Genomic DNA, 26,864 nt, shown 5'->3' with positions numbered 1-26,864 from the left:
GTTTAACAGGGAGCTGCGGTCGCTCTGTGGTTCGCGTACCGGACTCACACCAACAAGGCGTGGGTTCGAATCCTACCATCAGACCAGCCTGGGTGAGCTACCGTGGTGTACCCTTTTGTAAGGCACTAAACAAAACTACTTTTGTTGCTGAGCCGAAATCACCAAACCAAAGTAAAAGATTTTAATATAATATAGTTTATATAAAGGTAGTATTTATGTTTGCATAAAAATTCACCATGCAAAATACTTGAAATAAATACTATTATTATTTCTTCCATTTACATTTTCAATTACGGGTAACGGGAAGGTATGTTTTTATTTCTGTCATAAGACAGAGCATTAATTGAAAGTAAGTAATTCATTCTGTTTACACGACCTTAGAAGCAGTCAAAATGTCTGGATGTTTTTAGATTTTCTGTCAAACTTTGTACAGTAATCATTTTCCACAATATTCAGTAGTTTAACATCTGATGAGCACTCGAGTGTACATTTGTTTGACTGAATATATGCGTGTTTTAGGGAGTATAGTGTGTTCTAGAGTAGCCAGTGCTGGTATTTGGTGTATTCGCTTGGTAATTAAGTGTTCTAGACATGCTCTTGTGTAGCGATACGAGATTATATAAACCAGTTTCAGTCGGATAACTACTGCAGAAATGTCCATACCAATCTACTTCTGGCGTATGTTGGGACATTTTGTCTCTCAATAAGACCGGGATACTATCTTATGTCTATGTGTATTCACAACCTTTGGCTGCCGTATTCAGAATTCTAACCTTAAAATGTTTTTCTTTTTTGGTGACAGCATGTACTGCAAACAGAGTTTGTGTTTTTATATTTGTTTTATAATAATCCTATATCAGCTGTTGCAAGTTAAGATTATATATTTACATTGGCTGTAGCGGCTGTTGCAAGTTAATATTAGATATTCTCAGTGGGTAGCAGCTGCTGCAGGTGAGATATTTACAGTGTTTGTAGCAGCTATCACGAGTTAATATTATATATATGTACAGTGGCTATAGCAGCTGTTGCAGGTCCCCTTTCTTTAAACAGTTGTTCCAGTCTTTTAACTAATGGTAATCTTTCTCAAATTAAATTGATTTTTTCCTCAATTTGTATCGACCTAATTGTGGCTGTTTGCTTTCAGCACACTTTCCAAATGTTCTGGCCTGACAGCCGTTTTGTTCATTTATTGGTTGTCCTTGTCTATCTAGTATGTATTAGCCTGTCATTCTAATTCACATTATGCTTTAATACGCCATTTCCAAATTTAACATTTCTAAGGGATTTGCAAAGTTACTAAATCCCTTTTCTGAATGTAGTGAACAATGTTTTCATTGCAGTGGCAAGCTCTCTGCTTTGAATACATATGTAGTATTCATCTATTACAGTCTTCACTTTTAATATTTTTGTGATATTCATCTATTATAGTCTCTATTTTGAATATGTAGTATTCATCTATTAGTCTTCAACTTGACTATTGATCTGGTATTCATCTATTATAGTCGTCCAGAACTCCTTCCAGTAATTCCAGAATAATATTATCGTCTAAATAATGAGCCCTTTCTTATTTCCACTGAACAGTCCAAACAAATGTTTTCCTCTCGAATAATATCTTAATACAACACAAAATACGTCTACAGACTTACAAATGGAACACAAAAAATGCTGATGACTCTAAAACTGGTAAGAATCTGATTGCTTAGCTCTTTCCGTATCTACGCCGTCTACTGCGACTATATCTCACATTATATAAACTACGTGATGGATCTTACTACCTATTTCGCTTCGAACTTGCCTATTCATGTGACAAAACAAATTGGAAGTCACTAAATTCTTCTAGAATCGTCTAAACCCGATCAGCCAATGAAAACGTAAGCCAAAGTCGTCATCAAGACTATGATTAGTACTTGTCTATACATACGTAAACATCTTTGTATAGATCCTTTATAATATTTGCGCTCTTAACTGAATCAGGTCACGTAAGCAAAAATCTAACTGAAGATATTATACTCTGTACAATTTACACATATGAAATTTTTTATAAACATTAAATAAAACCATGTTCCGGAGCGACAGAAAATATAGAAATACATAACAATAGTCTCCACATTTAATATTTTTGTAGTATTTGACAACTATAATCTCCACTTTGACTATTTATATAGTATTCATCTATTATAGTCTCCACTTTAGATATTTATGTAGTATTCATCTATTATTATCTCCACTTTGGATATTTATGTAGTATGCATCTATATAGTCTCCACTTTGGTTATTTATGTAGTATTTGCCTATTACAGTCTCCACTTTGGATATTTATGCAGTATTTACCTATTATAGTCTCCACTTTGGATAGTTATGTAGTATTCAGCTATTATAGTCTCCACTTTGGATATTTAAGTAGTCTTTGCCTATTACGTTCTCCACTTTGGATATTTATGCATTATTTGCCTATCAGTCTCCATTTTGGAAATTTATGTAGTATTTGGATGTATTTGCCTATTATAGTCTTGACTTGGGATATTTAAGTAGCATTTGCCTATTATAGTCTCCACTTTGTTTATGTAGTATTTGCCTATCAGTCTCCACTTTTAATATTATTTTTAATATTTGCCTATTATAGGATCCATTTTGACTATTTATATATTATTCATCTATTATGGTCTCCACTTTGGCTATTTAAGTAGTATTTGCCTATTATAGTCTCCACTTCAGCTATTTATCTAATATTTGCATATTATAGTCTTCACTTTGGATATTTATGCATTATTTGCCTATTATAGTCTCCACTTTGGATATTTAAGTAGTATTTGCCTATTACAGTCTCCACTTTGGATATTTAAGTAATGTTTGCCTATTAGTCTCCACTTTGGATATTTAAGTAATGTTTGCATATTATAGTTTCCACTTTGGCTATTTATGTAATATTTGCATATTATAGTCTCCACTTTGGCTATTTATGTAATATTTGCATATTATAGTCTCCACTTTGACTATTTATGTATTATTTGCATATTATAGTCTCCACTTTGGATATTTAAGTAGTATTTGCCTATTACAGTCTCCACTTTGGATATTTAAGTAATGTTTGCCTATTACAGTCTCCACTTTGGATATTTAAGTAATGTTTGCATATTATAGTCTCCACTTTGGCTATTTATGTAATATTTGCATATTATAGTCTCCACTTTGACTATTTATGTATTATTTGCATATTATAGTCTCCACTTTGGCTATTTATGCATTATTTGCATATTATAGTCTCCACTTTGGATATTTATGCATTATTTTCATATTATAGTCTCCACTTTGGATATTTATGCATTATTTTCATATTATAGTCTCCACTTTGGATATTTATGCATTATTTTCATATTATAGTCTCCACTTTGGCTATTTATGTAATATTTGCATATTACATTCTCCACTTGTCTTACCTATTCATCATCAAATCTCTTCCTATTGTTTTGCTTTAAAAATTATCTGATAAAATTTGTGTGTGAAAAGGACAAACAGCATGTTGAATCTCATGTGCATGAAACACCATGTGAAAAAAAGTTATCCAAATAAAATCAAATAAACTATTGTTTGTTAGATTGTGACATGGCTGTTTCAGACGTCTTGTTAATTCGGTCTAAAAGCAAAGTAGTTGCTGCTTTAAAAGTTAATGAACTGCTAAAACCAGTATAATGTTAGAGATAAAGAAAAGCCAAACCACTGAAACCCATACAAAGTTCAGCATGTCAGGTCCTTGTCTACGCACAAAGGCAAAGTCTGTCCGACTTGACCCAGGAATGACTACAATTTTCAGGTACTAAACAGTGTGCACAAAGCACAGCTTATATCATTAAAGAACATAGATTAAACTAAAGATTAATGTGAAGTGAAACAAAAATAAAAACATAATAACTCCGTTTAGCATCTTCCAGTTGCATACACTGAAGTTGTGTGCAAGTCTAATTCAAGTTATGATTCAAACTTGTGAATTGCATTACTCAAACATGAGTATTTTTCACTCATATAACATCATACAAGTCCAATTCATTTATTGTTGAAACTATTACATCAATTGCTTCTGTAAACTTGAGGTCCAATATATATACACTAACAATCCAAACACAAGCTCATTGAACACACCAACAATCCAAACACAAGCTCATTGAACACACCAACAATCCAAACACAAGCTCATTGAACACACCAACAATCCAAACACAAGCTCATTGAACACACCAACAATCCAAACACAAGCTCATTGAACACACCAACAATCCAAACACAAGCTCAATGAACACACCAACAATCCAAACACAAGCTCATTGAACACACCAACAATCCAAACACAAGCTCTCTGAACACACCAACAATCCAAACACAAGCTCATTGAACACACTAACAAACCAAAAATAAGTTCTGTCTACATATTAACTGAACACATTACCTAACCAGAAGCTCCATCTATGTATTAAGTGAAGAACTGTCACTGAATACATGAACAAATCAAACATTAACTCTGTCTATATATTTGCTGATGAGGATCTGTTATTGAACACACTAACAACCAACACATAAACTTTGTCTACGTTTAAAATTAGGAACTGTCAATGAACAAGCAAACAAACCAAACATAAACTGTATACGTATATGAGGAACTGTCACTGAACACACTAACCACACATAAACTCTGTCTACATAATAAATGACGAACTGTCACTGAGCACACTAACCACACACGAATTCTGTCTACATATTAAATAAGGAACTGTCAATGAACATATTAAGACACCATCCATTTAGTACGTATGCAAAAACCTGGCAAAGCTTGACCACTCCCCCCTCCCTGTACACAAGCAAACTTTTTTACACACACCCCAACTGCGTATGTATGCTTGACGCACCCCACCCCATTGAACAGCCTATGCAGAAACAATCAAGGATTATTAATATTAATGTGTTTAATAAAACAGATAGTCCACTGACGTTGAATGTCTGGCTGCATCAAAGAAATAAGCTACGTAACTTTAACAAGTTTGTCTAGTGTCCGTTAAATTCAAATGCCAACTGAACAAACAGGTTACGTATTAGACAAATTATTTTATCAAGATTTCACCCTCTCATTTCCTATGAGTATGAAAATGATCAGTAAACCCCCTCCCATGCAAGTATATGCATTTGGGTTAAACTCCCCTCTCCCTCCATGCATATGTATTAAATGGATGGCCCCTAATCGCATAAACTCTGTTTCCATATTAAATGAAGAACTATCACTGAACACACAAACTACACATAAACTTTGTCTAAAACAATTTTATTGCTGATCATGAACATAATGTGAAAGAATGGCACTAACAATAATAGTGGTTTTACATTTCCAATGCTATTCTTAATATCAAAAACACCTTTTAGTGTAAACAAGTACTATTTTCAAGGTCTTGACCATTTAATGTTCTAAACTATTTTGCACCAGGATAAAATATACCTGTATGATAACTATGTCAAACAAGTTTGGTCCCAATCACCTGGCAAGCTACAAGAAGCTTGATAATAAATATCTTGCAAGTGGGGTTTAAGCGATATTGCAAACTGCCACACATGAAACAAACACAAAAATAAAAAAAGCAATGTTTATGACATGATTTACTAAAACTTCATAATGTAAAAAAACCTGTAAAATGCAGAGATTTGTTCTTCACTGTCAATTGCTTTTTGGTCAAACATAATTACATATTTCACATGGACATAGTGAACTGAGCACAATGAAAAATGATGTATCACAACATGAGAGATTAAGATTTTCTATTTTACATTATTCAACATGACTGGAATTTACCTTTTCTATTATAGAATGATATGTATTACAACATGATACAGACTGAACTTTACCATTATAGAATCATACTTATTACAATATTAACTGTAACTTCAAGTTATGATATGAAAACACAAGAATTCATAACCATCAAAACAAATCTTTAAACAAACATGTTCTATAAATATGCAGTCATTGAACTCAGCCAAATAAATCTTGGCAAGACCATTCTAATGGATGGATATTTTGAAATAAATGTACTTATATTCAATCAGGCCTAATTTCATTACAGAAAAGAAAAACATCCAAAGAGATCAGTTTATTACATACACGTTTTCTTTGCAAATTCATCAATTTATTTTCCCATTATAACTAAGAAGCTAATGAAGGACTTTTCTATCCCAACGCACCAAATCAGGCATTGTAACCTATTTAACAATTAACATTTATCAGTTAATTCGACTGTAAAACAACCACTGCAATTAAAAATCAACATTTTTTTAATCATCCAGTATATGAAAATGACAGTGGGACTGCATTAGGCAAACTCTAAGCCCAATTTGTTGCTGGTCTATTTTTGTTTGTTTTACTATAAGTCCTTGCCAACACTTGTTTGCACAACAAAATGAAAACATTCTGTTTACAAGTTGTTAGAATCACAGATAAACTGCTACAAGCTGGAATAAGGCAATATAAAAAATAAAACCCACACAATATATATTTAAAATTCTATTTTGATACCTCAAATCACAATAAAGTTGCACATTTATACTGTATCACTAACGATAAAAAAATGTTGATGACACCTACTCCAACGCCTGTTATCTAAATTTGTCACTGTACTTATAATCACTGAACAGACTGGTATGAAAACACAGATAAAACATTATATATCTGCCTCATTTTGTGATAGACGTATATTGTTACATATCTGGCATAAAACAGCTAGCAGAAATATATTTTTCTTGTCCATTTATTGGTAAAATTAATAAAGCACCACAAACAACCTAATTACCAAATGTCCTAATTAGTATGCAAACAGTCTGGACAACCAACGCATGTTATGTATGAGAGACAAAAATTTTAAGAGCATGAAATTTCCCACATTTGTTGTTACCCATATTACATGTATTCATGAAGAAAAACTGATGTGGGGAGTCACAATTATGAAATTATCAATTTAATAAATTCAATAATTTTCACTATAGAAAAATTCGAAATTGATTGTATGAAGAAAGACTACAAACCCTTAAACTATGCAGATCATTCAAAGCACAGATAATAGTTTTGTTATTTAATGATGTCGATCCCAAAATATATTGAGCCCTAAAACCCTTGTGGCCATTGCTACTGAAAATGCAAAAAGATGAATAACTATTCAATGGTCTATTCTACTTCTAAACTGAATCCCTAAAATTACCCATTTACGCTGAGAAAAATAAAATAAATAGGCCCTACCTATAATTAGCAATATCATCAAATACAAAGCCTCAATTAATTTCACAACTCAAAATTAGGATAGCAGAATAAAAGTACTGCACATGAATATGTTCTGTTGAAGCAAAATCAAGATATTTGACAATTATTTTGATCTGTGATAAAATAATTTTAAGGAAAGATAACAATTTACTGATTACTGAAAAAAGTATCAAACATCTAATGAAAATAAAGTCAGATCAGTTGCATGTCTTTTAATATTAGCCTCAGGAATGTCCTTGAATTGACCTTTGATAAGAAACAGGTCCTGGTCATTTAGATTCTTCACTGTTGCTGTTCACTCATGGTTTCTGGCATGATGTATGAGATATCATCCCATGGATGACGATAAAGTCCCTGCTTCAGACGTTTTTGGTCCAAGAAGTGGCCTAAAAGACATAAAACATAGCACTGTCATTTATATAAGATCTGACACAAGGACATAATAGATATGGCATTCATGGCCCAGTATATATGGCATTCATGACCAAGTATATATGGCAATCATGACCCAGTAGATATGGCATTCATGACCCAGTAGATATGGCATTCATGGCCAGGTATATATGGCATTGATGACCAAGGAGATACGGCAATCATGACCCAGCAGATATTGTATTCATGACCCAGTACATATGATAATTATGACCCAGTATATATGATATGGCATTCATGGCCCAGTAAATATGATATGGCATTCATGACCCAGTAAATATGATATGGCATTCATGACCCAGTACATATGGCATTCAAGATCCAGTAACATGGCAGTCATGGCCCAGTAAATATGGCATTCATGGCACAGTAAATATGGCATTCATGACCCAGTACATATGACATTCAAGGTCCAGTAACATGGCATTCATGACTCAGTAAATATGATATGGCATTCATGACCCAGTAGATATGGCATTCAAGGTCCAGTAACATGGCAGTCATGACCCAGTAAACATGGCAGTCATGACCCAGTAAATATGACATTCATGACCCAGTACATATGGCAACCCAGTTGGATTTCAGGTCCTCCTTAAAAATCAGGAGGGTGTGGGAACCCTGCCTTTGTCAATGTGGGCGTGCAATGACTGGGCAGAAGGCTGGAGGGACATGCAGACATGGGTATTTTTATATATGCCCTGTCAGTGTAGTTCTGGTGTGTGCAATGACTGGATAGATGGCTGGAGAGAAGTGCAGGCAAGGGTATCTTTATATGCCCTGTCAGTGTTGTTGTGAATGGGCAGATGGATGTGCAGAAAAAAAGTATCACTAACCAACTGGCAGACAGACAGACAATTACCTATAAATCCCATACTTCTGCCAAGGACAAACAGACCATTCAATGCACCAATATCAATATACTCCTGGGCTTCTTCTCTGAAATAAAAGAATGAAATCTGAATTCCTTTCCTCCAACATTTCTTTGACTGTTACCTGTATTTTTTCATGTTTCTTTTTTTGTTTTTAAAATCAGATTTGCAAAGGAAATTTATCGAACCTATGTCAAAATGTTAAGAACCATACAAAAGTGAAAACACTTATGGTAAATAATACTGATGTATTGGCGATATACACATGATGTCCATTACACATATATGGTAAATCATACTGATGTGTTGGCCATATAAAGATGACATCAATTAAACATATATGGTAAATCATACTGATGTGTTGGCCATATACACATGATGTCCATTACACATTTATGGTAAATCATACTGATGTGTTTGTTGGCCATATACACATGATGTCCATTATACAACTATGGTAAATCATACTGATTTGTGTTGGCCATATACACATGATGTCCATTACACAATTATGGTAAATCATACTAACGTGTTGGCCATATACACATGATGTCCATTACACAATTATGGTAAATCATACTGATGTTGGCCATATACAGATGACATCAACTAAACATATATGGTAAATCATACTGATTTGTGTTGGCCATATACACATGATGTCCATTACACATTTATGGTAAATCATACTGACTTGTGTTGGCCATATACACATGATGTCCATTACACATTTATGGTAAATCATACTGATTTGTGTTGGCCATATACACATGATGTCCATTACACATTTATCGTAAATCAAACTGACTTGTGTTGGCCATATACACATGATGTCCATTACACAATTATGGTAAATCATACTGATTTGTGTTGGCCATATACACATGATGTCCATTACACATTGATGGTAAATCATACTGACTTGTGTTGGCCATATACACATGATGTCCATTACACATTTATGGTAAATCATACTGATTTGTGTTGGCCATATACACATGATGTCCATTACACATTTATCGTAAATCAAACTGACTTGTGTTGGCCATATACACATGATGTCCATTACACAATTATGGTAAATCATACTGATGTTGGCCATATACACATGATGTCCATTACACAATTATGGTAAATCATACTGATTTGTGTTGGCCATATACACATGATGTCCATTATACAATTATGGTAGATCATACTGATGTGTTGGCCATATACACATGATGTCCATTACACAATTATGGTAAATCATACTGATGTGTTGGCCATATACAGATGACATCAACTAAACATATATGGTAAATCATACTGATTTGTGTTGGCCATATACACATGATGTCCATTACACATTTATGGTAAATCATACTGATGTTGGCCATATACAGATGACATCAACTAAACATATATGGTAAATCAAACTGATTTGTGTTGGCCATATACACATGACCTCCCTTACGCTGCTCACACAGCCTCAGATATTAAGTACTACTTGTACAGCCCCAACCTAGCCCCATTTTTAGTCATGTGATACATGTATAGGCCCAACCTTGGCCCATTTTTGGTCATGTGATATGGCTACTTGTATGGCTCCAACCTAGCCCCATTGTTAGTCAAGTGATATATACCTGAAAAGCCCCAATCTAGCCCCATTTTTAGTCGTGTCATACCTCTATGGCCCCAATCTACCCATATTTTTAGTTATGTGATATGGCTGCTTATATGCCCCCAACCTAGTCCTATTTTTGGTCAGGTGATATGGTTGACATGTATTACATCATACCATATCTACTTACTTATAAGTTGAGTCCAAAGGTAAACTGAATTGTCCCAGATCTGCTGTGCCAGCAGGTATGGGTCTATGCAATTTGTTAGAAGTAATCACTAGAACAACCAACACACAATATATGATAGCAAATCAAGGTCTATGTTATCTGCAGTTGGACTTGACTTGTAGGTAAGTATATATGGTAGTCTGATCACATCCCAAGAATTGCCTGTTAAACAAGATTAATGGTATTTGTTCCAAGATCTTCATATTAAACAAGGCTAATGGCATTTGTTCTAAGATTTGCATATTAAACAAGGTTAATGGCATTTATATCAGGAACTTCATATTAAACAAGGTTAATGGTATTTGCTCCAAGATCTTCATATTAAACAAGGTTAATGGTATCTGCTCCAAGATCTTCATATTAAACAAGGTTAATGGCATTTGTTTCAGGAACATATTAAACAAGATTAATGGTATTTTGTTCCAAGAATTGCATATTAAACAAGGTTAATGGTAGTTGTTCTGGGAAGTGCATATTAAGCAGGATTAATGGTATTTTGTACCAAGATTTGCATATTAAACAAGGTTAATGGTATTTGTTCCAGGAACTGCATATTAAACAGGGTTCATGCATTTGTTTCCAGAACTGCATATTTAGCAAGATTAATGGTATTTTGTTCCAAGAACTGCATATTATGCAAGGTTAATGGTATTTTGTTCCAGGAGCTTCATATTAAACAGGGTTAATGGTATTTTGTTCCAGGAAGTGCATATTACGCGAGGTTGATGGTATTTTGTTCCAGGAACTGCATATTGTGCAGGGTTAAAGGTATAAGTTCCAAGAATTGCATATTAAACAAGGTTAATGGTATTTGTTCCAGGAACTTCATATTAAGCAGGTTTAATGGTATTTTGTACCAAGAATTGCATATTAAGTAAGGTTAATAGTATTTGTTCCCAGAACTGCATATTTAGCAAGATTAATGGTATTTTGTTCCAGGAACTGCATATTATGCAAGATTAATGGTATTTTGTTCCAGAAGCTTCAAATTATGCAGGGTTAATGGTATAAGTTCCAAGAATTGCATATTAAGTAAGGTTAATAGTATTTGTTCCAGGAACTTCATATTAAACAAGGTTAATGGTATTTGTTCCAGGAACTTCATATTAAACAAGGTTAATGGTTATTAATAAAGTTCACTCAAAAAAAGGACATGTATATTCTGTAACACTGTTGTAAACAGGTCACATTTTGAACTGGTATGGTGGAATCTTTCTGTTTGCTTCAGCTTTAACTTGATTGGGACACTGACTGGCAGTTAGGTTGGCTCTGATGACTTTCTGTATGTTCAAGTTGAAAGTTTTTACATGCTCAAGTTTTTAAAATTTTTGCAATATGCTCAAGTTAAAAGTTTTTATAACATGTTCAAGTTATTACAATTTTTACAATATGTTCAAGTTATTACAATTTTTACATGTTCAAGTTATTACAATTTTTACAATATGTTCAAGTTATTACAATTTTTACAATATTTTCAAGTTAATACTTGGATGACTAATAATGAAAAATGCAGGTCATTATCATTTGACAGATAGAACTTAACCAGCATTTAGTTTATTACATATGGACCAAAATATGTTCTGCTTGCATGTGAAGCTAAGTCAAGGGCAACCCAGAAATACACAAAATTCAGCATTAAACATAATTTGGCCTGATATTCACAAATTTAAGTCTAGAATACAATGATCTGGTCTAAATTTGACCAACATAACACAGTCTAGATTGAAGATATTTGATTGGTAACGTCAAAGTCAGACATTTTACCCTATCAGACTGCTGAATTTTAAACGCAAATTTTAGACAAGAGTTTAGTTGGTTAACTTCAGGCCAGGTCCAGAATTCATAAACAAAACTTAGGTTCTAACTTATAGATTAGTCTAGAATATCCAAATGGCTCAAAGTTATGACTTACTTAAAAATGACCAATCAAGCGGCTTAAGTTCTGACTCAAACGTTTGTGTAAAGCTAGTTGGATATGAACAAGATGAGGGAAATACCTCATGTTAAAGATTAATAAAAGCATACTGTTTATGGAAAACAAGAATTCTATGGAACATAGTGTCATAGCTGTGAATCTGGTGCAAATGACACAGCTTTCTACTCAGGTGGAACATAGTGTCTGAGCTGTGAAAAGTGCAAATGACATAGCTTTCTACTTAGGAGGAACATAGTGTCTGAGCTGTGAACCTGGTGCAAATGACAGCTTTCTACTTAGGAGGCACATAGTGTCTGAGCTGTGAACCTGGTGTGAATGACACAGCTTTCTACTTAGGTGGAACACAGTGTCTGATCTGTGAATCTGGATGACAGCTTTCTACTTAGGTGGAACAGAGTGTCTGAGCTGTGAACCTGATGCAAATGACATAGCTTTCTACTTAGGTGGAACAGAGTGTCTGAGCTGTGAACCTGGTGCGAATGACACAGCTTTCTACTTAGGTGGAGCAGAGTGTCTGAGCTGTGAACCTGGTGCAAATGACATAGCTTTCTACTTAGGTGGAACATAGTGTCCGAGCTGTGAACCTGGTGCGAATGACACAGCTTTCTACTTAGGTGGAACACAGTGTCTGAGCTTTGAACCTGGTGTGAATGACATAGCTTTCTACTTAGGAGGAACATAGTGTCTGAGCTGTGAATCTGGCGTGAATGACACAGCTTTCTACTTAGGTGGTACAAGCTTAGACAGGTGAGACAGGAACTTCAAGCACAAAGTGGTAGAAATTTAGACAGGTTAGACAATAACTTAAAGCATGCTATAGTACAAACTTAAGTGAGACAGAACCTTCATGCATTTCATAGTACAAACATAGGTGAGACAGGACTTTCAATCATATCACAGTACAAACTTTGGTGAGACAGGAACTTCAAGCATACCATGGTACAAACATAGGCGAGACAGGAACTTAAGCACATAGTTTAGTACAAGCTTTAGACAACAGTATTATACAACCATTGATGTAGAAAATGTGACTTTTAAAATACACATTTTTCATATTTACACTGTTGCTATTAATGCCAGAAATGTAATATCTGATGTCTTGCCATTCTCAGGTAGGACAAATATTGTCTTGCCATTCCCAGGTAATATAAATAATGTCTTGTCATTTCCAGGAAAGACAAATATTGTCTTGTCATTTCTAGGAAAGACAAATAATGTCTTAAAGTTTAAGATGCATAACACTTACCTGGTAAAACAACCACATTCTCTTAGCAGATCAACAAATGCCACACCAATAAATCCATCCACATTCAATATCAGATTGGGCTTCTATGATAGAAAACAAAGAAAAATGTCAGTAAAAATGCCATAAAAGACTTGTATTTTTTTTTGTCTTCAAAAATGTTGATCCATTTCTAAAATGTTTCTGTGGGTATTTGTTATTAGAGCCATTCTATTTAAATCTACCTGCTGGATGGGGATAGTCACTTTTTCTCTGTATATTTCTGGATTACTCCTAAAAGAAAATGCACCCACCCCCCGCTCTTCTAGGTAGATTTAAATATAACAGCCCTCATCATTCTCGTCAGAAAAGTTGAAGATATAAGAATGTCATTCTTTTTAAAGGTATTCTAAACCAGGATCACATTAAAGAACCACAACAGTATTCCAATGAACCTAGGATCAGATTAGAACACCAAAACAGTATTCCAATGAATCTAGGATCAGATTAGAACACCAAAACAGTATTTCAATGAACCAAGGATCAGATTAGGATACCACAAAGTATTCATGTATACTGGTATGACTGTATACAGCCCATTATATAATGTATATTGATATGACTGTATACAGCCCATTCCATCATGTATACTGATATGACTAGACAGCCCATTATTTAATTTATACTAATATGATTAAATAGCCCATTCTATCATGTATACTTATGACTGTATACAGTAGTTCCCCTCTTATAAGGCCACCCCATTGCAGCAGGGAAGTAGCCTTATAATGAGGGTGGCCTTTCTAGAGGGGGATGACAATTGCGAATAATAAATACATATGAAGAAAGTCACAAGTACATTTAATTCTAAAACATTTAATATTTTCATTTAAAAATCACAAGCATGTTGTGAAACAAATGCAAAACAAAATGTTTCATCATTTTCAAAAGAATGTTATGAATAACCATTGATATAGTTTTAAAACTGTCTTTATAATTATGTTACAGATCACATCATCTGTCACTTTGTTGGTAACAGTCTAAAAAACAAACCAGTCTCGTCACAATAAAAAATATCCTTGCTGTCATATCCTCTGCATATATAGTTCAATCTTTTGTTCCAATCTTCGACAACTTCATTATTATCATCAGCTGATTCTCCACAAAGGACAGAACACTTAATATTGTGTCAGACTTGAAATATGTGCAACCATCCCTTACTTGCAGTAAAGTCATCATATCCCATTTCAACTGACAAAACTGTTGCTTTTGCTTAGATCATTTCACGGGTGTGTGGAATTTTCTTAGCACGCGCAGTGCAAAACCATTCAAAGACCTTGTCATTCAAATCAGGATACAAACATCTCCTGGCTCAAACAATTTTCCTTTCTCCATCCATTCCACCTTCCCACTTCTGCAGAATTGTTTCCTTATCTTTCACGATATTGTTTATCTGAGTCTTTCTGACATCACATTTTTCTGCAAGGATCCTCGAACCCCCCACCCCCATTTTTGGTCAGTTAAATTACTTTCACTTTCTCTTCTATATTGAGAATTTTTCTTTTCCTTGATGACATGTTGATCTTTTTGCCGTAAGTTAATCAAATTGCCAACTACAAGACTGATAAAACAATTTTGTATGCATTTAAACAAATTGCCATGTGTTTTTAAAGGATGTGATCTTGTCATGTGATTTGTTAGTCGTAGTCTGGTACCCTATTGTTTTTACACATTTCTTTACACTAAGAGAGAGAAGCCAAAACGGCTTCGTTATGTACTATTAACATCAAGCAGATTTGACCTCATGACTGTTAGGATTTGTAATCTTGACAATTATGGTCAGTAGTAATAGCCACTAATTATCAAAGTGAACAAGCTCAACATCTTACTAAGGGAAGCCATAAAGGCTATCATGCCATTTTCCTGCTGACTTGTGTACTGTACATCAATACTGTCACTTCTCAGCTGTTACTACTGTTCAATAATTGTAATCTTAACAATTATCAGAGTGACTAAACCGGACAGCTCATGATAACACAGTAGTAAGGCTAATCAGTTTACATGTACTTACCCTTTTGTATGGACTAAAATTGGAGTCTTTCTCGGCTTAAATGGAATAAATGTGATTTCTTGTGAGGCGTAAATGATATAACATTAATCTTAGTGGTACATGTTCTTTAGTCAACACTTCTTTCAGTAACGAAAACCTGACATGGAGAAACAGAAATCGGATTACTTAATACACATTATGAACAAAATACTGGTTCTGGATACATCTTACAATAAAATGCACCCACTTGTGATGGGTAAATTTTATATTATTGCACTAATATGCTGGTCGCGTTAGCCAGGTGGCCTTTCGTGAGGGGTACTTTTGAACACAAACTTGTCGGTGCAGAAGGATTCTGGCCATAAAGAGTGGGTGACCACTGGTCAGGTGGGCCATTAAAGAGGGGGACTACTGTACAGCCCATTCTATCATTTCTACTGATATGACTGTATATAGTACATTTTATGCAATCTAGTAATGAATAGAGAGAAACTGTGAAGCAATCTAGCAATGTGTAGAGAGAAACTGTAATGTTATCCAGAAAAGTTTAGGCAGAAATTGCATTGTGATCCAGCTGACAAGAAAAGAAACACAATCTTAAACCCATTCCTTTTTTTTTTTAAAGCATAATAAAAATGTATACACAGTATCATACATTTCACATCAATAAAAATATAAATATTATGACACATTTCACCTTAATAAAAATATAAATAATAAAGATGTAAATATATGATACATTTCACATTAATAAAAATGTAAATATATGACACATTTCACATTAATAAAAATGTAAATACTAAGTCATATTTCACATTAATAAAAATGCAAAAATTACGTCACACATTTCACATTAAACAGTTTGGAAAAGAATAATATTAAAAAATTGAAGAATATGGAAAATTCAAAGTGTATACTTCAGACAACTTCTGTAAGAACTTGCATGTTTATTATTATCTGTGAGTCCACTTAGCAAGTGACTGGCACTAGATTCAATCTGGGACTAGGAACTGCCCATGTTAATTCCACCCTAATGATGAATTAGCTGAGTAATGACAATTACCAACCTCTTGGACTACAACTCAAAGTCACACAAATGACCGATTTATGGAGGTAAATTCTGTCTTTATCAAGGGTTAGCTAAGTAGTCAAGTCACACAAGATTTTAAAAAAAGTTTCATCTGAAGCTGTCCTGTGAGATGAATATTTTGACATTTTACCTTTGATGTGGTAATTTTCTCCACCTCAATCGCATAGTTTAGAAGAGGAGTGGCAGGAAAATTCTTCTTGGCATATTCCTTTAGGATCACCACTCTCATATCAGGATTGTTTATCTGAAAACAAAAGTTGTGTCTCATATGTACACACTTATATAATGTAAATGTGTGAAACTGAAGATACAAGATGGGAATAGTATATATTTCATGTAAGTATGTGATACTCAAGATACAAGATGGGTATACTGAACTGTCATGTATACTTGACAGGAGATGCGTATACTTGACAGCAATACCTAGGATCAATTCTAGAAATGAACATTTAGGGGGAAATTTCCCACTCCCGGCACCATCTGAAAAAGGGATCATTTTATTTAGATAGGTGGGATGAAGAAATAATGGTAAAAAACTGTAATACACAATTTTCATACATCTGGAATAATGGTAGAGCTTGAAAATGTAATGCACAATTTTAACACAGTAAAGGTAGAGCTTGAGACATGATGCACTATTTTCATACATTAGGTGGAGCTTGAAAATGTAATGCACTATTGTCAAACATTTTACTTGTTTTTCTAAGAGATTTGTTAGAAATCAGTGCAAACCATCAACAGCATGCCTTAGAAGAGATCCAACAATTTGGTGACACCATGTAATGATAAGAACTCTATAAAATAATATGTATGGGCAGATTTGCCAAAGAATAATTTAAAACATTGTACTATCTTAAAAGGAAGAATACTGGGTCACAATTATTGTCCATACTCGCTTGCATGTCGACATTTTTTTAATGATAATTCGATTCACATAAAGCAGGGAGTTTTATAAGTGCAACATACAAAAGAATTTGATAAATCTAGGGGTAATGTTGGAAACTCTAAATGCTTGCAGTACACACAAGTACTGTCAATTCAAATATATTTATGTTTTCATGTCATTATGCCCACTGAGACATACTTATGCCAAGTGATATCTACCAAGTTTTCTGCCAGTATATGCAGCCCAAAAAGCCCTTGGCTTTTAAAGGCTGCATTTACTGTGTTTTCAATCTGACAATCTTTTGGATCAAGCTGTGAATTTAATACATGTACTTGTTCAGTGCAAAGTAAAGTACTACAACTTCCTGTACATGTTTGACCTAAATCCCTAAGTTTGTAAAGGTAGAACCCTGTTTGTTTTCCAACATACCACTTTGACTGAAAGAAGAAATCAACATGAATGCAGCCATCAATTTACTTGACTACACATATGGCAGTGTTGAAGAGGAAGAGATAAATGCAAACTACAACAACATCACTGGAAGAGAGATATCCATGTCTCATCAATGCTTTGCAAATGAGTCAATGCTGTACAGGTGAGTCAATGTTTCCAAGCAAGTTAAAATTATGCTCTTAAACTGAACCAGAATAACATTTTAAAATCAAATGGTTAGAAGCCACAGTGTGATTAATTACTAATAAATTCTGGTGAAACTAATGACTAAACAACTCACAGATTTGACCCGATGTCCGATCCCCATAATGAGCTTTCCCTCTTTTCTCATCTTGTTTACAAACTCCATAGGAATCAGGCCACTGTCCACGGCATCACTAAACTGCTTGGCTGCAGCATCCAGCGCCCCACCAAACCGCTCACCCTAGAATTATAATGTGTACATTCTTGTAATGAGCATGAGATAAAACCTTATGAAATAAAATGGACATCTGCCCATCTTGATCTATTCTTCTGGATTATCACACTTGTATCACCACAGTTATATCCCCTGAAAATGCAATATATTATCAAAATTTCTTTCTATGCAAACTTTTTGGAGTACTCCAGAGCAATCAGATAATTAGGTTTTTAATACATTCTCATAAAAGAATATATTTTGGTATACTTTTAAGCAAACTGGGAAACAATTTTATCTCTATTTTCCCGTGAAGTGAAGGATCAAGAAGCAATTAATTTTTGTACATAAATCATATATCACCTTTCTGTGGCACAATATAGTCTTTACAGTGCTGGTGTACCATTAAATCCCAAATCAATCAATTACATGAAAGCTGCTGCTGAACATTTACATTCATCTGACACATTTCTTGATTTCACACTGGAGGTATATTGTGCCTCTTTGTATATAAAAACCTAGTACATTCAAGGTCAGCAATTTTGTAATTTATTGTATTTCTTAAGAACATGTATGATATAAACAGACCTCTAATAATGCAGTTATCAAAACTTCATCTCTCTCAAATTAATTACTAACTTTTCATTCAACTGCCCTTAGAAGATAATTGACTACCTAGTCTATGTTGTTGTTGTTTTTCAGTTTGATATTTGTTAATAACGCTGAGGCAATGAAATGCATGTATCTGTATCTCATTATATTGTTGTTGTTCACTGGTCCCACTTCTTGTAAGGTCACCCTTTCTGTTCAAAGAATGCAGTCTTACAAAATGGTTGACCTCTTATGAGGACAAAATAGTTAAAATATATTTGGTGTCAGGCAAGGTGACTTTGTCCTCTTTCGTGAGCAGCCTCTCAAATGGAAGACCTCTGCATTATGGACTGGTGGCTTGTATTACAAAGAAAGCTTCAATTAATATATGTCCTTGATACAAGAGATTTTATATATACAGGTTAACTTATAAGATAAAAGATCTTAGAATGTTGTCCATGGAGTTATTCTTTATTTGAAAGTGTTTACTAAGGTAGGTTTCAATGTATCTACCATGTCTGGTGAATATCTAATTATACAAATTGTAATTAACAATGTTAGGGTAGCACACGGATGATAGCATCTAGTTGTAGATTCTTCTTGAGGGGGACAATATGGTTAAAATATATTTGGTGTCAGGCAGGGTATCCTTATAACTGGGGTGTCCTCGTTTGAGAGGAACTTCTAAAGAAAGAGATCAGTGTACAAAGGTGGGTGGTATGTAAAAGAAATAAAGTGTCATCAATCAATCAATGTCTTCTATACCAGAGGTGATATATCTAAGTCAACAAGTAGACAAGAAAAAGAAAAGCTTAGATGTTCTCAACTGTGAGGTCTCCTTAATTTGAGGGTACCTGCTAAACAGGTTTCAATGTGCATATCATGTCTGGTGACAATCTATTTATACAAATTATATCCTGACCAAAAGTAGTAACTAGGCATTAAATGCCTTAATACCAAGGGAGATCACTCATGTGTAACAATCTCTAAGATAAGCTATAGTACAATCTCCTTGAGAGGGCTGAATTTATTGGGTAGTCAAAGAACAAAAAATTCATAATCAAGAAATGTATTTGAAGAAGAAATAATGAATGTTTACATGGTTAACAATTTCCTCAATCTATCTCTGGATCACAGGACCAAAGGTTATCAAATAGTGGGAATGGTTCTTTCAAAAGAACAAAAAAATTGAGCATTAATTGTTATTACACTGCATCAACATATAGACAGATAATATGACAGACATGTTTGCATCATTTGTCATAAATCAAAATTAAAAACAACCATAAGTGTTTCAAAGTATAAGCATAATATTAACCTAATGTCTGTTGCTTTTACATGGCAGACTTGGCATGAAAAAATTAACCTAACAAGAATTTCCTTTGATTACTTTAATTCAAGGAAGGGATCTTTTGATATGGATTTTATATCTGAAATACAGTCCAATGAATCATTCTCATTCTCTAATTTGACTTTCATATCCAGTTTAGTCTTGTCGAACTGCAGTCCAACTTACAATTGTGAGAAGTCCCGATGCAAGGCATGAGACAAGATCTTTCCCTGCTCTAGCACACACAATGGTGTTATGTGCCCCTGACACAGCTGGCCCATGATCTGCTGTCACCATCAAACACATCTCAATAAACTTTGTGGCATATTTTGGCAACCTGGAACAAAAAGACAAAAACCCATTTTATAATGTGCTTAATCATTTGTTACGTGATTGTGCTATTTTCTTCACTGAATTCAGACCTATGTCACCTGTTACAAAACTACTGAAAATTCTAAATTTTCAATGGAATTACTTGTACTGTGGATTCAATGTATGTGATGAGATTCGTGGAAGAGTATGAAGTGTTGATACTCTATTCATGCTATGTTAGACATGTATGTATATAAACAGTATACACAAAAAAGTACCAATGCATGGTTCTCTGAATAAAGTAAAATATTATATATGCCTTCCCTGTTTTCACTACAGATGTATTTCTTATTTAATATGCATCGACTTAAGATGGTAACTGTGTCAATGAAGCACATATTTTCGCGCTCACATTTGTTACCTACCCTTCCCCCACAAATTGTCTGGGGTACATGCATCATTTATCATTTTCTTCAGCTAACTGACCTGGTTGCTTATAACAGTTCGGTCTATAACACAGTCAGGTTCTATGGCTCCCAACTTCTGTATTATAATGGGGTCACACTGGATAATGTCCGTGTTTTATTTGGCATTCTGATTCCTATTATAATGCCCATATTTTACTTGTCATTCTGATTCCTAGAATAATGCCTGTGTTTTACTTGGCATTCTGATTCCTAGAATAATGTCCATGTTTTATTTGTCATTCTGATTCCTAGAATAATGCTCATGTTTTATTTGTCATTCTGATTCCTAGAATAATGCCCATGTTTTACTTGTCATTCTAGAATAATGCCCGTGTTTTACTTGTCATTCTGATTCCTAGAATAATGTCCATGTTTTATTTGTCATTCTGATTCCTAGAATAATGCCCATGTTTTATTTGTCATTCTAATTCCTAGAATAATGCCCATGTTTTACTTGTCATTCTAGAATAATGCCTGTGTTTTACTTGTCATTCTGATTCCTAGAATAATGCCTGTGTTTTTCTTGTCATTCTGATTCCTAGAATAATGCCCATGTTTTACTTGTCATTCTGAATCCTAGAATAATGCTCGTGTTTTACTTGTCATTCTGATTCCTAGAATAATGCCCATGTTTTACTTGTCATTCTAGAATAATGCCCGTGCTTTACTTGTCATTCTGATTTCTAGAATAATGTTCATGTTTAACTTGGCATTACGAGCCCTTCCAACCCACTGCTTTACTTCGCACTCTGATTCCTAGAATAATGCCCATGTTTTACTTGGCATTATCAGACCTGCTAACCCTTTGCTTTACTTCGCATTCTGATTCCTAGAATAATGTTTGTTTTACTTGGCATTACCAGCCCAGTCAACCCTTTGCTTTACTTCGCATTCTGATTCCTAGAATAATGCCCATGTTTTACTTGGCATTACCAGCCCTGCCAACCCTTTGTCTTAGTTGGCATTCTGATTCCTAGAATAATGCCTGTGTTTGACTTGGCATTACCAGCCCTGCCAAACCTTTGTTTTACTTGGCATTCCGATTCCTAGAATAATGCCCATGTTTTACTTGGCATTACCAGACCTGCCAACCCTTTGACTTGGCATTCTGATTCCTAGAATAATGCCCATGTTTGACTTAGCATTCTGATTCCTAGAATAATGCCCATGTTTGACTTGGCATTACCAGCCCTGCCAACCCTTCATTTTACTTGGCATTACCAGACCTGCCAACCCTAGCAAGACAGTCTCATTAAGGCATTTATTTTTTTTCTGTAAGTTTGACTGGTTTTCAGTAAGGTTTAACAAAATATCATATACTGCTACTGTAAAGCTGGAAATCATGTATTTGAAAAGTTTGATATTCAAAACATGCAGAGACAGTGAACATTATGTTCAAATGAAAACCTTGTAAAGTACACATAGACATTATTTACCTTTGGTACATTTGCACAAACTTCAGTTCCAAACCTTATGTAGCTGAATGGCTTTTTGCTATCTCGTAACTCGACATATTATTGGAATCTTCTTTCATTTCACATGATGATGGCAATCGTATCTCCCACCACAAGACATATTCAAATCAACATGTAATGTCAATAAATATATTTGTGTACCTTCTTGCTTTTATTCACAAAAATCTGAATACTTCTATTTATTCTTCTACTGACTATTAACTCTTTTCCCTTTCGTCTACAACATGCATCACTTGTTGGATGCCATATTTAAAAAATCTAGAATCAACATTGGATCTTGCAGATGCTGTGCAGTTTAAAGAATGTGAGGTACTACTTCAAAGTTAGTCTGGTTCCCTGACTAACTCCACTAAATCTAATATGAAACACTGATTGATATCAAACACGGATGAACCACTTACCCAGATTTTACCACAACAATCAAACATCTGTAAATTTTGCTTTTAGTCCGTAAGTCCATATTATATGGTCATTTTCTAAAGACTTATGGCAAAATCGTAAGGGTTGGCAGATCTGCATTATGATTCCTAAAATAATGCCCCTGTATTTTACATAGCATTCCTATTCTGAGATTAATGCAGTCCTGCCAACAGTGGCAAGACCATCTCAGCATGGCAGCTGATTTTTTTCATAAGTCTGACCAGTTTTTAGTATGGTGTAACAAAACATCATAAACTGTTACTATAAAGCTGGAAAATGTAATTAAAAGTTTTGAATTCAAAACATGCAGCAACAGTAAGCATTATGTATAACTGAGAAGTTTGTCAAGTACACGCAGACCTTATTTACAACTAGTAAAGTTGAAAAAAATCCAGTTCCAGCTAAATGGCGTGTTGCTATCTCTCAACTTGACGTAATTCTTGTAATTTATTTCCATTTCACATGCTGATGGCAATCATATCTCCCACCACAAGACATACCCAAGTTGATATGTGATATCCATTAAACATAATTGTGTCTCTTCCTGCTTTTATTTAAAAGAATCTGAATATTTCTTTTTATTCTTTGGTGCTGATTATTAACACTTTTTAAAAGGATTATTTTTTGTCTCATCTAAACATGCATCACTTGCTGGACGCCATTTAAAAAAAATTATATAATCAGTTTGATCATGCAGATGCTTTCCATGAAAATATATGTGTAGTTTAAAGCAGCTGAGTTACCGCTGTGAAGTTAGTCAGGTTCCCTGACAAATTCCACAAGTTCTAATATGAAACCAAGATCCAAAGCAAACACGGATGAACCAATTATCCAGATTTTTCTGCAACAATAATTTTTCCATAGTTTTTGCTTTCACTCTGTAAGTCTGTATCTTAAGGGCCATTTTCATAAGACTTGTGGCAAAATTGTAATGGTTGGTAGGTTTGTCACTGTCCCATTGTGTTTTACATGGCATTCTTATTCCTAGAATGATGTCCATGTTCTACTTGGCATTTTCATAAGACTTGTGGCAAAATTGTAGGTTGGTAGGTTTGTCACTGCCCCATTGTGTTTTACATGGCATTCCTATTCCTAGAATGATGTCCATGTTCTACTTGGCATTTTCCCCCCAGCATAATGACCCTGCCTATTACATGGCATTCCTATTCCTAGAACAATGCCCCATTGTGTTTTACATGGCATTCCTATTCCTAGAACAATGCCCCATTGTGTTTTACGCCATGCCATATTCCCATTAACAGAACAATGCCCTGTATTTTACATGGTATTTCTCTTCTAGTATAATGCCCCATTGAGTTTGACATGGCATTCCTATTCCCAGTATTCAGTTCCATTTTTTAAAACAATTGTCTATTTTTAGAAGCACAAACTTGAAAGGCCTTCATGATATGTTGCTTTCTGAAACTTTTGGATGAAGTTAATTTAGTGGAAGGTAGAAGTTGTTTACAGATGCATAATTGGTTGAAGTTAATTTAGTGGAAGGTAGAAATTGTTCTGAGATGCATGATGGACTCCAAACAAGAGCCATACCATAGATTGCTAGGTCTTGCAGCTGGTAAGCTAACAAGAAGGCTGGGGTCAGCATGTTAAACCCACATTCAATGCACTGGTGTAAAACAAGTGACCTTGACCTGAAAGTCAAAAGGTTGAGCAAGCATGTCACAAAATGAATTATCTTAACTTCATAATCATTCATTGTCAGAATTAATACATTTATCAAGAAGTGAAGGAAATATAAGCAAATGAACCTTAAATTACAGCCTTAAAAGCAATGTTTCTACAACCTTGACCATGACCCAAGGTCAAAGGGGCAAATCATAATCTGACAGAATGAACTGCCTTAGCTTCATATTGATTCTACCCATGTGTAAATAAGCAGGTTGTCAAGGGGTTTAGAAAAGCAAATGTAAACATTTGAACCAAAATCTTAATACACATCTTCTATTACTGTGACCTTTAAACTCCAAATCAAAGGGGCATGCATGCATCCTGCAGGACGAATTGTCTTTGCTTCATAACAAGTCAATCAAAGCATGAACAAAATATACAAATTGTTTGGGAAACATAAGCAAGTAAAGAAAAAGAAACTTTAATGTAAAATCTCTATTAAGTGACCTAGACGCCATGGTCAAAGGGCAGCAAAGGGCAAAGTGAGGTGTCAGAGAACGAACTGTCTTAGCATCATAATCATTTATGCATAGTATGAAAAAATTCAATCAGCGTGAGTGAGTGTGTGTGTGTGTTTGCATGCATATCATGCATGTCTAATAGTGAGAGCACATCCTAACCTTCTCTGGAACCAGAGGAGACTTAGAACTCCCCCTATACCCATATCTTCCTTGAATATTTCAGTGATGGGAATGCCAGCATATAGCAGTTCCTGCCCTCGCTCGTCACATATGCTTGTCATAAATGAGGCTGGTTTTCTTATCAGTCCAAGCTCCTGCAAAACACAAGTAAGATTAATAACAAAGTGTCAAGCAGATACAAAATTAATATTGTATAACAACTCTGTTTTGCAAACCTTGTGTGATGCCACACTCTATGAAGTATAACTCTCAATGCTTTCATAACTCTTTTGAAGAAATAATGTAATAAATCAAATACAACAGTAACAATTATAACAACCCTGTTTTGCAAACCTTGTGGGATGCCACACTCTATGAAGTATAACTCTCAATGCTTTCATAATTCTTTTGAAGAAATAATGTAATAAATCAAATACAACAGTAACAATTATGCATAACTGAATTGCTGTGGATTGTTTTAAAAATAAGTACCTCAGTCAATAGTACCTTGCAATGATTGAGGTTTATAGTACATTGTTATTATAATCAGCTGCAAACAAAGTAGAAAGTAGTTTGGTCTAGCAATTTGGGGAGATATATATATATATATATATATATATATATATATATATATATATATATATATATATATATATATATAGACAGATATATAACAATAAGGAGATTATCCAATTTTTAATATCAAAAGTCACATGACCTGTGACAAATCACTATAGTGCTTGAAAGCTAGAAATAAGAAAATAGTGAGATCATGTCATCAGTTTTCAGTGCTAAATGATTACAGGGACAATGGCACATTGGTTTTACATCTAAGCTATGACACAGTCAATGCCATATTGGTTTTACTTCCAAGATATGACACATACAATGCCATACTGGTTTTATTTCTAAGCTACAACACAGTGAATGCCATATTGGTTTTATTTCTAAGCTGCGATTACAGGGACAATGCCATATTGGATTTCTTGATACAGTCAGTGACATATTGGTTTTACTTCTTGACACAGTCAATACCATATTGGTTTTATTTCTAAGCTATCATACAGTCAATGCCATATTGGTGTTACTTCTTGACATAGCCAATGCCATATTGGTTTTACTTCTTGACACAGACAATGTCATACTGGTTTTACTTCCTGACACAGACAATGTCAAATTGGTTTTATTTCTAAGCTATGATACATCCAATGCCATATTGGTGTGTTTTGACACCATCAATGCCATGTTGGTGTTTCTTCTTGACAGCCAATGCCATGTTGGTGTTAGTTCTTGACACAATGTCAAATTGGTTTTATTTCTAATCTATGACACAGCCAATCCCATATTGGTTTTATTGTTAAGCTGCAACAGTCAATACCATATTCGTATTACTTCTTGACACAGTCAATGCCATGTTGGTGTTACTTCTTGATACAGTCAATGCCATACTGGTTTTACTTCTTGACACAGTCAATGCCATATTGGTTTTACTTCTTGAAACAGTC

General features: G+C 34.4%; 1 protein-coding gene across 2 annotated transcripts in view; it reads right to left on the bottom strand.

Annotated features, from left to right (window-relative positions):
• Positions 1-5,289: 5,289 nt before the first annotated feature.
• Positions 5,290-26,864, bottom strand: part of LOC149776619 (ATP-citrate synthase-like) — an 85,880-nt gene continuing 64,305 nt past the window's right edge. For both annotated transcript variants that reach the window (XM_089941120.1, XM_089941121.1), the window contains exons 24-30: positions 25,360-25,514; positions 20,563-20,713; positions 18,339-18,482; positions 16,850-16,963; positions 13,604-13,686; positions 8,580-8,656; positions 5,290-7,674 (exon numbers count right to left, since the gene is read on the bottom strand). In XM_089941120.1, the coding sequence (XP_089797246.1) occupies positions 7,571-7,674; positions 8,580-8,656; positions 13,604-13,686; positions 16,850-16,963; positions 18,339-18,482; positions 20,563-20,713; positions 25,360-25,514 (828 nt within the window). In that variant the 3' untranslated portion in view covers positions 5,290-7,570. The remainder of the gene's footprint in view (positions 7,675-8,579; positions 8,657-13,603; positions 13,687-16,849; positions 16,964-18,338; positions 18,483-20,562; positions 20,714-25,359; positions 25,515-26,864) is intronic.

The sequence above is a fragment of the Sinohyriopsis cumingii genome, chromosome 18 (genome assembly GCF_028554795.1).
Source record: "Sinohyriopsis cumingii isolate HCF-2022 chromosome 18, ASM2855479v2, whole genome shotgun sequence".
In the NCBI taxonomy this organism is placed as follows: Eukaryota; Metazoa; Mollusca; class Bivalvia; order Unionida; family Unionidae; genus Sinohyriopsis; species Sinohyriopsis cumingii.
The sequence above is the reverse complement of the archived record's forward strand: the minus strand, read 5'-3'. Positions and strand labels throughout refer to the sequence as shown.